The sequence below is a fragment of the Sceloporus occidentalis genome, unplaced genomic scaffold (genome assembly GCF_023333645.1).
Source record: "Sceloporus occidentalis isolate IW3139 unplaced genomic scaffold, rSceOcc1.0.p SCAF_2, whole genome shotgun sequence".
NCBI classification, from domain to species: domain Eukaryota; kingdom Metazoa; phylum Chordata; class Lepidosauria; order Squamata; family Phrynosomatidae; genus Sceloporus; species Sceloporus occidentalis.
The window spans coordinates 41,092,802-41,110,251 of record NW_028316982.1 but is presented as its reverse complement, the minus strand read 5'-3'; the positions used below and the strand labels follow the sequence as shown (position 1 = coordinate 41,110,251).

Below are 17,450 nucleotides of genomic sequence, written 5' to 3'. Positions count from 1 at the left end.
TCTAATTTAATGAGGTCTACCCTCAAGTAAGTTGATACACTATTGCAGCCTTAAAGAATACAACAGCTTGGGACCCACCATCTTATATAAGGCCCTTCTTTCATTTTTCATTCAGCACCTAATGAATCCTACTCTGCTTTCCTCTGTCATGAAATGTAGCAAGTAACTAAAAACAGACTTTTTTTTATCAGTGGCCCAGAATGCATTGCCAAGGGAATCCCTGTTGGCCAATAGACTTTCATTATCAGGGATGGCATTTCAGCTGTGCTTTGAGGGTAAGTAACTACTATTCTCTGTTCTTGCAAGATACTTTCCCTCATTAATGCCTTGTATTATCTTTATTACTTTTGTGTTTTTTATTGTTTAAAAACTTTCACCACTTTGAACGCCTTTCAAGAAAACAGGATGTGATTTAAAAAACACACAACTTATATGCACTTGGATCCAAAGATCCCATTAGTACAACCTGGCACATGGGATGATCCTCCTGGTGAAAGAGGAAGATCCCCCCCCCCCCCCAAAAAAAAAAATTCCTCCTTTTCTCTGAAATCTCCTGAAAAATCTGTTTTGAAAGGCTGAAGAACTCTATGGAGTATGAGACACAACATAGGCATATTGACAATAGAAAAAAATGGAAACTGTCTTTTTTCTCTTTTTGCCAGAAGGAACCTCCACAGAATCGATTTCTTCCACAAACAGAAGGAGTCTTCCATTTACAGAACACTATGTTTGACTTCAACACAACAGAGATCTTGAAAAAGTTACTTTTTGGAGAATAACTCACCAACTTGCAGGAGAATAAAAGATGAGAACAACTACACTTTAGATGTCTAGATACAAATGCACAGAGTTTGGGAAACAAACAAGACAAGCTTGAAATCCTAGTTCAGTAAGGTAAATATGACTTTATAGGTGTAACAGAGGCTTGGTGGGATGACTCCTATGACTGGAATATTACAATTGAGGGATATAATGTGCTCAAAAGAAAAGATGGAGAGGAAAAGGAGAAGGAGTAGCATTATATGTCAAAGAGAAATTCACTTGCACAGAAATCCATGCAAGAACAGTGGCGAGCATTTGGGTAAAAATAAATGGAGAAACAAATAAAAACAACATTCTGGTAGGAGTTTACTACAGGCCATAAGGTGGTGGATGATACTTTTCTAAAACAAATCTTAGAAATCTCCAAGAAGCCAGAAGTGGTAGTTATGAGAGACTTCAATTATCCAGATATCTGCTGGGAGACCAGCTCAGTTAAGCACAGGCTCTCCAAAAATTCCTGATGTGCTTTGCAGCTGGGTTCATGCTGCTCAAGCCTAATCCAGAGCACCATGTTCAATGCTGGGCACCTCATTTTAAGAATGATATCCTCCACAGTTGGAGCAAGTTTAGAGAAGGACAACAAGGATGATACAAAGTATGGAGAACAAAGCATATGAGGAGAAGTTGAAGGAGTTGAGCATTTTCAGCTTGGTAAAGAGATGATTGAAGGGTGCCATGACTGCACTCTTTAAATACCTCAAGGTTCAGGAGGTTGTGGGCTTGTTCTTTACTGCCTCTGAGGGTAGAAATACATCTAATAGTTTTAAGTCACAGGAGCGTAGGTTTAGATTGAACACTAAAAGGAATTTCTTGACAGTGAGAATGGTTTGGCAATGGAACCAATTGCCTAGCAAAGTGGCGAGGTCTCCTTCTTGGTATGTTTTCAAAGAGAAACTCAACAGCTACCTGTTGGAAGATTCTGTACAGGGCAGGGGATTGGACCTCATGGCCCATAGGGCACCTTACAACTCTATGAATTATAAGAATTCCTCTTACCAACATGACCAAGCCATGTTGGCTAGAGGATTCTGGGAGTTCTCCAAATAAGGAACTTTTCAAAGTTTGGAGACAATGTAAACAACACATAATATATCAGAGTCTGATATGACTGTGGGTTGTAGATGGAAGGAGAAGGATAGAGTTTTGAGGTATGGGTTCCCATAATTTGTAATTGTACACTAAAAAATATCAAATGAATGTATCCTGGTTAATAACACAGCTAATTGAGAATTATTTCTATGACATGCTGTGTAACTGCTTGAATTCTCCTTACAATCTGTGGCTATCTTACATTTACAAAGTACCCCCCAACAAAACTTTCAAGTCACCTTAGCAATACCTCCAACACTGCCAAGGATTTACTCCCCAAGTTAGAAAAAAGCTTCCTATGGCCAACACTACATCAAAGTTTCCCTCTTCCCCAATGCATTTCTGATGCTCTATGCTCACAAACAGCAAGTATCCAGTGAGACAGATAACTGGACACTCAGAGGAAGCAGATACAAGTAAGTTAGTCCAGTTTAGGTCACACAAAGGTAACCCAGGAAGTTCATGAAAGAGGAAGGGAGGCACAATCTCTCAGCGAGTCCTGTCCAGGAGTCATTACATGACACCAGTAGTTCATATAATCAAAGCCAAAAAGAGTAGGACAAGGAGTCATTAAATGCAGCCAGTCCAGAGATCAAGAATTACATGAGCACCAGGACACTGACAGAAGAGAAGACTGAACAATTTTGGGCAATCTTCTGGGAGACTTATAGATTTTCTTTTTAAATTAACAGACATTTACTCCTATCAAGCTGCTCCTTCTTTCTTCCCTGGACTTCAAAGGATAGGACAGACTCTTTAATGTCTATCATGTCCTGCTGAGGAGAAAGCTCCTCAACTGCTTCACCTCAATTTTAGCTTTTCTGATTTGGGGACAGAGCTGTCATCTGGAACCAGATGCCCTGTGTAATCCTCTGCATCCTCTGATTCCAAAGGGTGAGTTATGACCTTTGGGAAAATTTTTCATTGAAGGGTTAAAAAGAAGGTTGGAGTAGTTGCAACACTCTAATATTTTGCAGGAGACCTCTGCTGCCCTCCCAACATCTGGCAGTTGCCCATTTCTGTCTTAAAGAATCATCCAGTTCATCAGGAAGAATCTTGGTGTTGACAGAAATTGGGTTTCTCTCATAGTTCTTTTGCTATTGAGATGAGTTATGAATTATGACTCTGCTGGCAGCTGGACATTTTCAGCCATCATTTTAAAAATCAAGAGCTCTGTGAAAACTGTATGGTATTCATAGCAAAATTACATCTACCTAATTACCCCTATGGTGCTGAATTTAAATCAAATCTTGTTTTGGCCCATTGTTCAGACTGGCTTTTGAATGACTGAATTTGGCATACAGTTTTAATTCTGAACCCCTGAAAACCTCATTTAGAATTCTGTATTTTAGAGTTGTGTTCATGAACCATGGAATTATATTTCTCTGTGGATGTTTCATCACATTTATTCTTGCTTGGAAAGAGTAGCTTTCATATAAAACAAAAATCCTGTTTATGTATAAATGAATACTAAGTAGGTCACATATTAGTTCTGCCTTTTACAAAATAAGATTTCACTGTTCAGTGGTGACATTTCTTAATGAAGCTAGTTATAACATATTATTAAATGGGATGTCTTAAGATTGTAAAATGCCTTCAGTTCATTGGAAAGATCAATTTTTAATTATTCAACTTTAGCTCTCAAATTGGACAACAAAGCTGAGTACTGATAGATTCAAACTTTTCAGAATAAATTTCTAATTTAGGAGCAGCATCAAATTAGGAATGTAATTTTTTATCTATTTCATTTACATATATAAGAACGAGAATTTCAAAAGCTGCTTTTTTCCTGCTGAAAAAACTGATTTTTTGTGAGAGTTTTTCAATAATTTTCTTCACATTTTTGAGATTATGTTGTGAAAATTTCATTTGCAGAAAACAAGGGTGTTTTGTGCAAAATACATTTTTAAATAATTGTGTTGTATTATGTGGAAAACATTGTATTATGTGAAAATACAACATGCCTGCTTGAAAAACTGTAATTCATGCAAAGTACAGTGCTTTTTGGACAAATATTGTTTAGTATCTTGTTGAGCAGTAATGAATGTGTAAGCTAGACTGAGAAATTTGTAACTGTTCAGTATTCATGTTTATGATGATAATGTTGTTGCCATGATTGTAACATTATTGCAAATAATGTCAACCTATCTTAATAGGCAGCAAATACTGGGAGAAAGGAAATAAATAAATAACCCTCCATAATTCTAAACCAATTTTTTGCTCTGAACAAGTTGAAGTATTGAATTGTTTTGAGATGTTATTATTTTTCAAACTACAAAATTTTAACATTATGACTCCATTTTAACTGCTATAGTTCCATCTCATGCACTCCTGTAATATTCAGCTTAGGGAGGAGTATTCAGGATTCTTAGCCAGAGAACTGTAATGCTTCATTGAACTACAAATCCTAGGATTCCATAGGATATTGCCATGGTAGTTAAGATGGAATCACAATGCTATTAATGTGTAGTGTAAATGACCCCCGATTATTTAGTGGATCCATCTTGTTGAGCTTCCACTAGAAAGCCAGAGTTGGAGCATGACATATGGCCATATGGTTTTTAAATTGGTATTTCAAATTGGTTTTTAGAACTATTTTTGACCTGTGCTTGAACAATGTTTTAAAAATTCTATTAATTGTCTAGCTCTTTGGAGCCCTAATGGATAAACAAGTGATTAACAACAATTTCATATAAATAAATAATAGATCTGTTTCAGCTATTTTCAGTATGCCACTCCTCCAGTTGCCGTGGACTACAACTTCCATCTGCTCCATGGTGGGGTGTGTATGAAAGGAATTGCTTTCCAACACAGCTTGAACTGCCAGGTTGGGATAGGGTAGTCTATATTATGCCTTGGGAAAATTTAATTTCTTGAACTGATAGCGGGAATAAATCCAGTAGCACAGGAAGTGAACAGGAGAGATGCCACATGTGTTCAGACAGATGCAGCTGGTCCTGTGAGCCTCAGTGGGGCAGTGAATCTGTGCTGGGTTTTAGTCCAAAGTTTGAAGGGGCTGAATCATATTCTAAAGTAGGTTCAGCACCTTAGATAGTGATTTTAAAGTTTGGACTAAAAACTGGAGGGAATTTACTGCCACAGTGACACAGCTGCTTACCAAAAGTCACTATGTATAAGATACTAAAACACTTTTGCTGTGATTGGGGATGAAGATAATCCCTTCTTCAATCTGCCATTGCAGAAACACCATTAATAATAATTAATAATTTGTTTTATTTATATACCGCTATCCAAAGATCATAGCGGTGAACAGCAAGTAAGCTAATTAGCAAGTAAGCTAATTTGCCCCCAACAGTCTGGGTACTCATTTTAGCGACCTCGGAAGGATGCAAGCCTGAGTCGAGCTTGGGCCCTTTTGCTGGTCTTGAACTCGCAACCTTGTGGTTTTGAGTGAATGGCTGCAGTACAGACATTTAACCACTGCGCCACCAGGGCTCCTCCACCAAGACTGTTTGCAGTGAGCATGTATGAAAAACATAGCCCAAACCGGCTTCCATTGGAAATGGAAACAGATTTTGACCCCAAGTATGAACAGCACAGGACCAAATATCTTTTTGGTAGTTCACGATAGCAGAACAAAAGCATTAGTTTTGCTAGGGGCAGTGCAGCATAAAAATGAGTGAAAGCAAAGTTATTTAACCTCTTACACTTAATATTAAAAGCTGTCAGAGTTAAGACTAACTCAGACCATACAGGGAGGATGATAAGTAAGAAGAATTAAACAGAAAGCATGCAAAAGAATAGACAACTTACCACAGCCTTGAATAAGATCAAAAGAAGAAAAGAGCAAATTTCTGCATTAAAATCTAATTAGGGGTGGGAACAATTCAGATAAATCTGTTCTTTATGCACTTAAAAAAATTAAATGGAATTGTTTGTCTGGAGACTAGTCTTTGATGAGCATGCTTGCTTTTCTGCTACTTGTATATAGTGGAGGCAAGCATAAACTCATCCCATACCAAAATAAACAAGCAGAAATAGTGCATGGTACAAGACCGCTCTACAACATACTATAAAGAATCAGAGGCAAGCTAGAAAGCAAAGCCAGAAAGTCTTTGACAAACAGAAATAGAGTAGGAATGTGGTTTTTGGGACACTTAGGAAAGCAAACTTTTAAACTTATTTTGCAGTTTTAATTTTGCAGACTACGTATCTCCTAAGGTCAAACGGCTATAACATGAGGAACTCTGTCATGGGATCTTAGCTGCAGTTCAGTTCTAAAGATATAAGTCATCAGTTGATGCTGCTGCTGGAAAACAGATGAGTTACTGTTACAGTGTAAGCTAACAGACTGATCCAACACTAGTTTATTTGGGAGTAATTCCAATTAGTCTAATGGAATTTACTTCATTATAACAGTATAGGTTTTTATCCAGATGTGGGGTAATAAACCTAACTTCCTGAACATTTTATGTCCTCTTCATATTGTTTATCATTTCTCTTGATAAGATCATCAGCCTATATTCTGTTCTAGTTACGTTAGCACTGGGTGTTCCCCTGATGAATGTGTTTGCTTTCTATACCTACCTCAAGAGCAGTATTTCAGGAATCACAAAGAGAAACATATATAGTATCCCTAAGCTTACAAACATCTAAGAACTACTCACCTGCCCATAAAAGGCCACACGATAGTATCGTCCAAACAAACGCTTCTCAGAATTCACTACTTCTGCTACTTTTAGGTAAGATCTATGGATGTCATAGTACAACTCTGATAGCCTCTGAGGAAACAGAATGAAATAAGTAACGTTTTAAAATGAAAACCCTTATCTTCAAAGCAGATTATAACTAACTGGTCTAACTGATTAAAACGGTTTTAAATCCCAACATCTCCAGGCATGACGATAAAAAATAATCCTGCTTGACACACTGGAAAGCTTTTGTAACTCAATACTGTTTACAATATTGGGGTTGATAGGAAAATGGTCTGACTTAGTCTAAGACAGATTTGGTCACATGGAACTATATGTAGTGAGAACCAGCCTCTTCATAGTGAAATCCAACTATGCAATTGTAATGACAATAGTGTGGATCTTTGTAATTGTACAAATGCTACAATTGTAATGAGTCAATAGTGTGGGTCTTTTTCATACAGTAATCACCCTGTTCCTGGTACCAACTGTGGTGAAAATTTGTTGTTGTCTGCCTTCAAATTGTTTCTGACGTATAGTGATCCTAAAGTGACCCTACTGACGGGGTTTCTTGGCAAGATGTGTTCAGTGGGGGATGCCTTTGTCTCCCTGAGGCTGAGAGAGTATGACTTGCCTAAAGTCACAAAATGAGTTTCCATTCCATTGGTCCCTTGCTCAGAAGAGAGGAAATCCCTGTGTCGGCTCCTGGGGCATTGGCCTGGCAGAGGCCTCAAAACCTCCGCTTGTGCCTTCCCCCACCACTCACTCCAACAGTCCCTCGCTCGCAAGAGGAGGAGAGGAGGCACCTGTGTCGGCTCCTGGGGCGTTGGCCTGGCAGGCGGTCGTGGAAACTGTTTTTGTCTCGGTTGAACTTAGATCTGTTATAATTGTTTTTTTATTAACTGTGATAAATTGTAGTTTTTAATGTTTATTATATTATATGGTTTATGGTTTTTGACATAATGTAATTGCTATTTTTATGTTTTTTCTATCAGGTATTATGTTATGTTTATATTTAATTTGCTTAATATTGTTTTGATGTGGACATGCTGAGGGGTTGGGGAAAAGATTTTCTAGGAACCTTGTTTGACTTGTAATATTCTTATGTTTTCCTATTGATTGCCACTGTATTGATATTGCTTATTGTTATTGTCTGTTTTATATCACTGGGGGGCTGGGAAGGGATTAATTTGTTTTCTATTGTATTTTTATTGTACTTCCACTGTTGTCAGCCACCCGGATTCCTCGCTGATTGGGCGGGATAGAAAGAAAATTTTATTATTATTATTTATGGCAAATCAGGAATTTGAACCCTGGTTTAGTGATCTTCTAGAGTTCAGTGCTCAACCTACTACACCATGCTGGTTCTTTAGTACATCCAAAATTTTACATTAGGCCACAAAACCCAAATGTATAGGTATTGGATAGGGGATATTTGGTTCAGCAGTACTGTGTGTGAAAAGGACTTTGGGATTATTGTTCACCATAAATGAGACAGCAGTATGATGCTGAGGCAAATAAGGCTAATGCCTTATTTGAATAGTAAAACTTATGCATGCAAAGATACATAATTGAAAATCCACAGCAATTCCTTCATCTTGTCACTGTTCTTACAGGGTGTAAATCATAGCTGTAGAATATTTGACCTACGACTTTCATCAAGCTCTCCCAGTATAGTCAATAGTAAGAAATGGTGGCAGCTCTAGTCTCATATCAGAGCTTGGAAAAATTATTGGTTTGGGCTACAATTATTTGAATCTTACAGCCACTGCCTGGGCTAGCTGGGACATTTTGTAATCCAAAAGGTAACATTTCCAAGCTTTCTTGCAACATCAGAACGTCTAAATGTTCCCCACACAAGTTGTAAACCACTAAACTACTAGTGAAAGAATAACGTGGAAACAAATAATAAAAGAAGTCACCCATCTAAGAAAGACCACAAATAATTTCTTATTTTTGGCTCAGCTTACCTTGAAGTCTCTCTGCTTCTCAAATACTGCAATGATTGGCTTGTTAACTTCAGCAATGAGCTCATATCTTTCAGATTTCCACAAATAATCAACACACAATTCCAACTGTTCCACAAGAATGTTCTATAATTCCACAAGAAAAAAAGAATGCTAGGTTGCATTGAAAATAGATATAATGGAAGTCAAAGACTTGGTTTAGGAAAACACTAAAGCACACTTTGGAAGGCTACTTTGAAAATGTCTTACATGCTATATTTGTTTTGATATGTGTGTTAATGTAATACACATGGTCACATGTGTCAGTGCATGGTAACTTTAGCTGATATTTCATCAGCTAAAGCTAGACATGTGGAGATGTGCATTATGGCACACTATCTGCTATCACATAAGGGCAGCTTATGGGTAGTCCCAAGCAGGGAGAAGCATCTCATACTACAACAATGGAATGCGGTCCTGCCTCTCTATGATCACAAACCTTCAGTACATGGGCCAAGACTAAATGGTTACTGGGATGTTAAATGCACACAAGATGTTTGACACCACTTTAACTGCCACGGCTCCAGCCTACAGAAACCTGGGGTTTGGAATTTTGTGAAGAATCAGCATCTTTGGCAGAGAAGGTTAATGACCTTGTATAACAACAAATCTCAGGATTCCACAGGATGGAGATACTACACTTAAAGTGGTGTCAAACTGCATTATTTCTACAGTGTAGAAGCACCCATGGAAGCCAACAGCCAGTATGGCTATGCAGTTTCCCAGGTGTATCCCTACTGATAGAGTTGGCATGTTTCCATGGCATCACAAGCAAGGAATATATGGAAATTATGCTTGCAGCAGCAGGGGCTTAACTATATGGTCATATTTATTCACAGTACAGGTTATAACAATTAAGCCCTCTATGGGCCTTATCACACATGGGGGGTTTGCAGCTCAGATCCGCAGTAACTCCTGTTCTAGAAACGCGAAACGTGATGTTTTTTCACACCAGATCCGGAGTCACTCCTGTCTGGCAATGCAAATTCACGTTAAAATGTGATGTTTTACCAAACCTGGTTGCCTTTCCATTGCCCTTCCGAATTGAGGGGAAAGCAAAGTCAGTTTGATTGCAGACAAGTCACGTGATGCGGATTCAAGTAAAGCGTGGTGAATGAACATTGTATTACCACACCGGAACATACTTTGAGGCTTCAATGATTCGAATAGGCACCCTTGCGCATGCTCAATGGGGCTCTGGATGCTGTCCTCCTTCTCTGCGCCCTCCTTAGCTGTCATTCTTCATCGGGAGGAAGGAGCAGTCAGGGGAAGATGGGATAGGTTGCAGGGGGCACTGCGGCCAGGATCGGGATGAAGGAGCAGGCAGGGGATGGTGGGATAGGTTGCAGGGGGTCACTGGGGACTGGATTGGGATGAAGGAGCAGGCAGGGGATGATGGGATAGGTTGCAGGGGTCATTGGGGACTGGATTGGGAGGAAGGAGCAGTCGGGGATGATGGGATAGGTCACAGGGGGTCAATGGGGCCAGGATTGGGATGAAGGAGCAGGCAGGGGATGATGAGGAAGAGACGGCATGAAGGAGGAGGAGGGGGATGAAGGAGCAGGATGCAGGGGGCCAAGGGGGGCGACATCGGAGTGATCTTCCCCATCAGACCAATTCGAAGTGAAATCGAAGTGAGTTTGAATGTGAATTTTGTGAATTCACTTTTTACCGAATTCACCAAAATGAGTCACTTTGGATTCACTGAGGAAGCCCCATGGAAGGAGCTCCCATAGGAATGAATCAAATGTGATAATACTTCACATTATCACGTGAACCCGCAGTCACGTCGGAACTGAGCTGCAAAAAGCTCCAAAAATCTCTGTGTGATAAACACCTAGTTATCTGAAGGATTGCCATCTTCCATATGAGCCTGTTTGTGTCTAGACTTTTTGGCAGAAGGGTGGTGGGGTTCTCGGCCCCACCACCCTCACAAGTGTCCTTGATAGCTGTCTCTACATTCTGGAACTTCCTTCCTAGAGAGACTAGACTGGTACCAACAATGGTGTTCTTGGGAGACAGACAAAGACTTTTTAAAATTTCAGCCTGTGAAGAAAACCCCCTGATAGGTTCACTTTAGGCACACAACTACCACCACCACCTCTGGGATCTAACTGCTTATGGGGAAATAAAGTGGTACACTATCTGTATTTTCTATTTTAATGGTTATATTTTAAAATTGTTATTTATGGTGTGGTACAGACCACCCGAAAAGGGCAGCTTGCCGGCGGCCTAATTTAATCTGGAGGGAAGCCACAGCTGCCAAACCACACGGAAGAACCCAAGAAAACTGGGTTCTTTTTCCACTGCCATTGTTACATTACAAGTGCGCCAATTTAAAGAAATTGAAAACCCATTTATGGAAAATATATTAGAAATTTGGAATAAATATAAAAAAGGATTAATGAATGAAAACTCAATGATAACACCAATAATAATGGAAAAATCCTTCCCAAAAAATTAAAAGACTTATTAGATAAAGAATTAAAGGAAAGGAATATAGATATAATGGAAAATTGGATGGAATTAAAAATAGGAAAAGAAAATATAAAAGAAAAACTTAGGGGGATAAATATGTCTTGGTTACATTTTATGCACATAGAACAATGGTTTAAAAATTGGAAGAAAAAAATATAGAAAAAGGAAAATATACACAATTTGAACAAATAGTTCAGAAAGGAAAAGAAATGGAGGAAAATGAAAATATGAAAGGTATAACTAGTAAAATTTATAAAATATTAATGGACAATAAAAGGGAAAAATTAAATCAAACTATTTTAAAAGAAATATGGGAAGATGAATTAGGATGTAAAATTTGTGATAATGAATGGAATAAGATTTGGGAACAAAGACATTTGAGAAATTTATTGGTGCGAATTAAGGAAAATTATTATAAATTGATTTGGAAACGGTATTTGACACCAGCGAGACTACATAATATAAACAAAGAGAATTCAAAATATTGTTGGAGAGGTTGTCAGGAAGTAGGATCATATCTACATATAATGTGGTGGCAATGTAAATACGTACAAAAATTTTGGGAAATAGTAATATTAGAGATAGAAAATGTTATGAATATAAAGATAGATAGAAAAACAAATACAGTATTGTTATCAATATACAATGAAGTAGAATGGAAAGAAGAAAAAACCTTGTAACAAATTTGTTTACTGCTGTACGATTAATTATAGCAAGAAATTGGAAAACAAAAATAAATGTGAAATTAGAGGATTGGTATAAAGAAGTTTGGAAGTTAGCAATTAATGACAAATTAACATATAAATTGAAAGTAAAAAAAGCATTATGGAAAAGAAATGATTTTGATGAAATATGGAAAAAATTTATTGAAAATGTACTAAGAAAAGAAGATGGGAAATTATCTCCACAGGAGGAGTTAAAATTTTGGATGGAGTATAAAGACGGGAATGGCTCTGGGGGCGGGGTGCACTGAGGGGATATTTAGGGGTTTTTGTAAAAAAACAACAACAACTAAGATATAAAAGTATGTATATGTATGGAAAGTAGATAAATCTGTTTTGTTTTTGTAAAATCTCAAAAATACTAAATTAAAAAAAAAAACACAAGTGCGCCAACTGGCACAGTGCGATGTGCAGACGCTATGCGTCCGTTCCGTCACAATGACGGCACCCGTGTACACAGGGTGCTGCCATTGTAGCACCACCAGTCCTTGCTATGGTTAGGGACCATGCAGTTGCTGCACAGTTCCTAACCCTAGTTGCGCTGCTGCCACGCTACAAAGGGCCCATCTGTTCCGAGCCAATATTTGACTATCTTGTCCTCCCAAGTGGGAAGAAATAATTTTCACTGTTTTCTTCTCACTGTGGAGGAAAAAGAGTATTTCTGTGCTGTTCTCACCTGATATTTACCCATCCTGAAATGTTTGGGGAAATTATTCTGTGTAGAAATACATGTTTGTTTGCATGGAAATGTCAGGATTTTGTGGAAAAAACATTCTTTCCAGGCAGTCACATGTGCTTTTCCACAAGATTTCTGTTTTCTGTGCAACCTCTCAGCTAGCTTGCACAATATAGCCATGTGGCTTTTTTTTATTGTGTATCTACAAGACTCCTGTTTTGGGTGCAAATTCACTCTGTCAGATTGTTGTGCCAGATGCAACTTTCTGGAAACAGTATTATTTTGTGCAAACCTCTACAGTTTTCACACATAAAACCAATATGTTTTCTGTATAGAATAATTTCATAAAACAGTTTGGCATGTGCAAAAAGTGGATGAAAACTGAGCAAAATTCTCACCACTGTATTTATTCTTCACTGCTCAGTTTCCCGAATGATGGGAAACCTATTTTTCAACCAAGAAAGGCATACTGTAATGGGGAATATTTTTCCATCTTATCTGAAACATTAGAGACATAATGCCCAAACAAATGTAGAACAAATTGTAGATAGTTTTTTTTTTATTGGAAGAAAAATAAAAAATAAAAGTTCCTGGGTTTGCGTGACACAAAACACTGACCAAGGGGAAGCTGACTGGCTTCTTTAGTTGCTTCTGCTACAAAGCAAGAACTGGGTAGTGTGCCTGAACCCACTGACTGTATTCAAGTAGACCAGAGTTCTCACAGATCCCTGGGTAATCGTGACCTGTAAATGCACCCAGTGAGTTTTCTTTCAAAGAGAGCTTGCATAGGTACAGGCAACAAAGTTAGGGGTGCTGACCTCATTGTATGGTGTATCCTGCATTCCAGAGTCTTCTTTCATAGCTCCTTCTTCTTTAATATTTGGTGTAATGTTGAGGAAAGCTGGCCAGCCCATGGAAAATAAGCCTTTTAAATCAGAGGAAGAATCTTGTGAATGTTTCAATAACAATTTCTTAAAGTAATTACTAAGTGGGAGTTTCTTTAATTTTTTTTTGCAGGAATAATTGTTTTTTCACAGTCCAATAGACGAAGAGAAGAAATGTAATGCACTGGGCTTTGTAATGGGTTATTATAAATTAATCCAATTCATTAAGCTGCTTGCCAAGGCTGCAGAGAGTTAAAATGTGATGATTCTGGCAAAGAATAGACTTGGCCAAAAGTATTATTTGAAGCTCCACCAGGCCTGCCTGGAAGAAGACAAGCCCTCCCTTCAGCCACCATCTTGAGAGAGAGAGAGGCAGGCTAGCTCCAAGAAGCCAAGTCCTCCCTCCAGTCCATCTGCCTTGGTCCAGGCCTCAGAGGTTGAGAAGAACTGCTGGACCTCATCCCCTTCCCCACCACCACTTCCTTCTCCTTTTGTGTCGTGTCTTTTTAGATTGTAAGCCTGAGGACAGGGAACCGTCCAATTTAAAAAGATTGTATGTACGGCGCTGTGTAAATTTACAGTGCTTTATAAATAAAGGTTAAATAATAATAATAATAATAATAATAATAATAATAATAATTCATAATGAGATCAAAAATAATGGTAAATATAATAAAACAAGGCATTTATCATTTGAATCATTCATAAAATACAATGCTCCTAAATTTTTTATAAGTAAAAATCTTCCAACGTAGCATATACAACTATAAAGTACTTTGTGTTTAGTCCATAGTTATGAAAATATGAATGACTTTTTTTATAATACATTTGTTAGCGATGAGCAAACACACCTAATCTGAAATGAACCTGGCTCGATTTAATTAATTTAAAATCTAATACACATTGCATCCAAACTAATTTAGGCTTTGATCAAATGTGATTTAAGCCTTATCTCTTTCATTCCACTTGTCTTTTCCAAACACGCTATAATTTTGAAGAAATGTTCCAGGGAGAGCCTCATTCTCCCAGATGCATATGATTATATTGAGTAAAGGCAAGGCAGTGGACTATGAAGACAACACTTGGGTTTTGAGACTCTGGATGCATGTTTTTATTTACCATCAAGCAGGTTTTGATTTATGTTGATTCTCTAAGAGCACTGGTCACTAAAAGCCCTACTCAGGTTTTGTAATCTCAGGATTGTGATTTTCCTGATCAAACTAATTGATTTGTAATTTTGTTCTCCTTTTTTTCCTAGCGCCTTCAGCTTTACCAATCATTTTTGTTTTTTCTAGATGCCTCCACCTTAGCATCTGCTTCTCCATTCAAGGATTTCTTTTACATTAGGGAGGATTACTTATTTTGATATGATCTATCTTTACCCATTCTCTATCACTGGTAGAATGTGGTACAAGGAATATTTAGCCTCCCAAAGTAGCAAAATAAAATTAAGCCAAAAGGTAATCTGAACTGAAATAAAGTGTGCACCCCACTATGAACAAAGCAGTTGAGAGAATTTTTGACCTCCATTTTCTTGATCATTATTGACCTCATTTCCTTCTAGGATGCTTCCAGATGGTGCTTCTGTCAGACAAGAAGCTCTTCTTTATTGTTCCACTTCACTACATTCACTACTGTTGAATCATTATTGTTATTCATTACAACTTTTTTGAAAGTAGCCTATGATTGTCTAACTTGAAAAGGTGATGACACCTTACAAATTTCTCTCCATGTTGCTTGTTGCTTTTTGTTTTCCTTTCCTTTCTTTTCTTTTAAAAAAACACAAAACAGTTCAAAATTTGTCCCACAAATCCCCTCACAATATTTCCTAACAAAGTAATGAGTAAGTGTTATTTGTTGCACAAGAAAAAAAATACTGGTTGTTATAGTAGTTTGAAAAGTACTATTGTCTCTCATCATACACCATAAAAATGTGTTATAGGTAACATCATTACTTTTAACATGCTAATTCCATGTTCTGAAATCTCTGTAGTGGCAAATTCTGGCAAGATGTATCTATTACTGGCTGGGATCCGGCGTTTCCTTCCATTGTGGATAGTCCAGTTTGAGCACAGGGGTATTACTTGCATAATTTTCTTTTCCCACAGTGTCCCTGACCCCAAATACCTGCTCTAGAAGTCTGTGGGGCCTCTGAAATGGGAGTGATGTAGGGGGAGGGAAAACAGGTCTTCAGTGTTCTCCCCCTCCATTACTCCCAGTGGGATTCTGGATACTGGTTCTGTCATGAATGAAAAGAAGTCCTTCCATTTGTGGAAGACTAGCAAGGATGACATTATTTATTAAACCTAATCTCTGCTGGACACTGGGACTACTGTTACTGCTGTCACCATGCAGTTCAAGGTGTCAGGCATTTGATTCAGCACCAAAACAATGCATACTGCATGTTTAGTACTGCCCCTTGCAGGTGGGAATGACCCCTGTAGGCAGTGGAATCTGATGCCAAAGGTTAATGCCCAATTACATCCTTGTTATCCACACTTTGCTATGCTTAGCTGTATAATATCCCTCCTGATCTTAGCATGGAAGTTCAATTAACACAACAAGTTGTTTTGGAGTAATCCTTGTACAGAAAAAATATACAGCATTGCAGTGGTAAACTTTCAACAACTGATTCAACCAAGAACAAAACCAGAGAGAATAGAATTACAGCTGATACCCAATATCAAGAAATATTATTTGTGAATCAGTTATTTCCTTAAATCTCTACAATTTGTGCTGGCAGCTTGTTTGAAGGATGTTGTATTTCCCATAAACAGATGTGGTTAGAACACTCACTTCCTCCATTGTGAGTTGTTAGTAAGACATTACTATCAGAGAGTTCAGCATCTTCCAGGAGCATACGAGAGGTACAAATCTTTTCCATTTTCCAGTAACCTATGATAGTGTGAGATGTTATTAGTGTTTTGCTATCTGAATGGGTTAATACATGCATATTTAATGATATACACTATGAAATGAGATGTAAAGGCCCAACATCTTCTCCCAAACAAATATTTTATTAAGTTTATTCAAGCAATATACAGGGTTGTAGATCATGGAAGTGTTTTTATTTATGCATTCAGAAAATAACAACTTTTAAGAATCTTCCAGCTAGTATAGGGGATTCTAGGAGATGAAATCCAAAAAGAAACTAATCTTTCCAAGTTCTGCAAGTCTGTTGAAAGCAGCAGTTTTATTAGCTGTCATATTTTACTCAGAAAACATTTGAGAAGAGTCAAAGCAGCTTAAGGGATAAGTACAAAAGAACATCAGATCGATGTAGATCATTTGGAATTTGTGCTCACATTTCACTGTTTTCTATATCAATGGATAGTGTCTCAATATATTTTATCTTACCCTTTCGTTTCAGGTATTCAGCAATAAGTGCAGCTATATGGATGTAGCACATGGCAGCCTGTAACAAAAAAGCAATCACACACAAGTTTTAATATGAAGTACCACAGATCTTCCTTATCAGTGCCAGACAATGGGAAAATGGAACTTATATGTTTTGCTTGATACATGCTGTGCAAAACAACAAATTGATGTTGATCTATTTACTTGAGATAAGTTCGAGTTTGCCTTAGGGTCACCATAAGTGGGAAAGGCACACAACAACACAACAACAACAGGAGCAACAAAATTCCAAAACATAGTGCAGAAATAATTCCCTAGCATTGAACCAGGGCAATTAAAGTAGCCTCAAACTGGATTATTTCTGCAGTGTGTTTACAGTTAAAATTACTAAGGTATTTACGTAAAAAATCTAAGAATATAGACTAAATCTGGGCATAGGTAATTGGTCTGTAATATTATGTATGTGACTCACATGCTTGAAAATATGTAGAAAGAGTTACCTCAGATAAATCTCCATTTCGAGCATGAATCTTGGCCATACTCTCCAGCCAGGTCCGACGTAATTCAGGTGTACTGGCATATGAATTTGCGAGACTGTACTGTAAATCCACTAGCATTTCAGGGTCTTTCTCATGTTCTTTCATCTGAGCTGTAGCCATTAAAACTGTCCTTATGCGTTTGGTCAGGTCTTTCACTTCTGCTGGGAAGTTATTGTTCTTAGGGAAAAGAAGCAACAGAGTAAATTACATGAGGTTGGATCAGAT

At 37.8% G+C, this 17,450-nt stretch overlaps 1 protein-coding gene across 10 annotated transcripts in view; it reads right to left on the bottom strand.

The window, feature by feature from the left end:
* Window positions 1-17,450, bottom strand: part of DOCK10 (dedicator of cytokinesis 10) — a 187,819-nt gene that overhangs the window by 10,872 nt on the left and 159,497 nt on the right. For 8 of the 10 annotated variants that reach the window (XM_089509209.1, XM_089509211.1, XM_089509215.1 and 5 more), the window contains exons 45-50: window positions 17,187-17,402; window positions 16,687-16,744; window positions 16,126-16,224; window positions 13,264-13,370; window positions 8,534-8,656; window positions 6,540-6,653 (exon numbers count right to left, since the gene is read on the bottom strand). In XM_089509209.1, coding sequence (XP_089365335.1) covers window positions 6,540-6,653; window positions 8,534-8,656; window positions 13,264-13,370; window positions 16,126-16,224; window positions 16,687-16,744; window positions 17,187-17,402 — 717 coding nt within the window. The remainder of the gene's footprint in view (window positions 1-6,539; window positions 6,654-8,533; window positions 8,657-13,263; window positions 13,371-16,125; window positions 16,225-16,686; window positions 16,745-17,186; window positions 17,403-17,450) is intronic. The other 2 variants (XM_089509216.1, XM_089509219.1) reach the window with 1 other exon arrangement.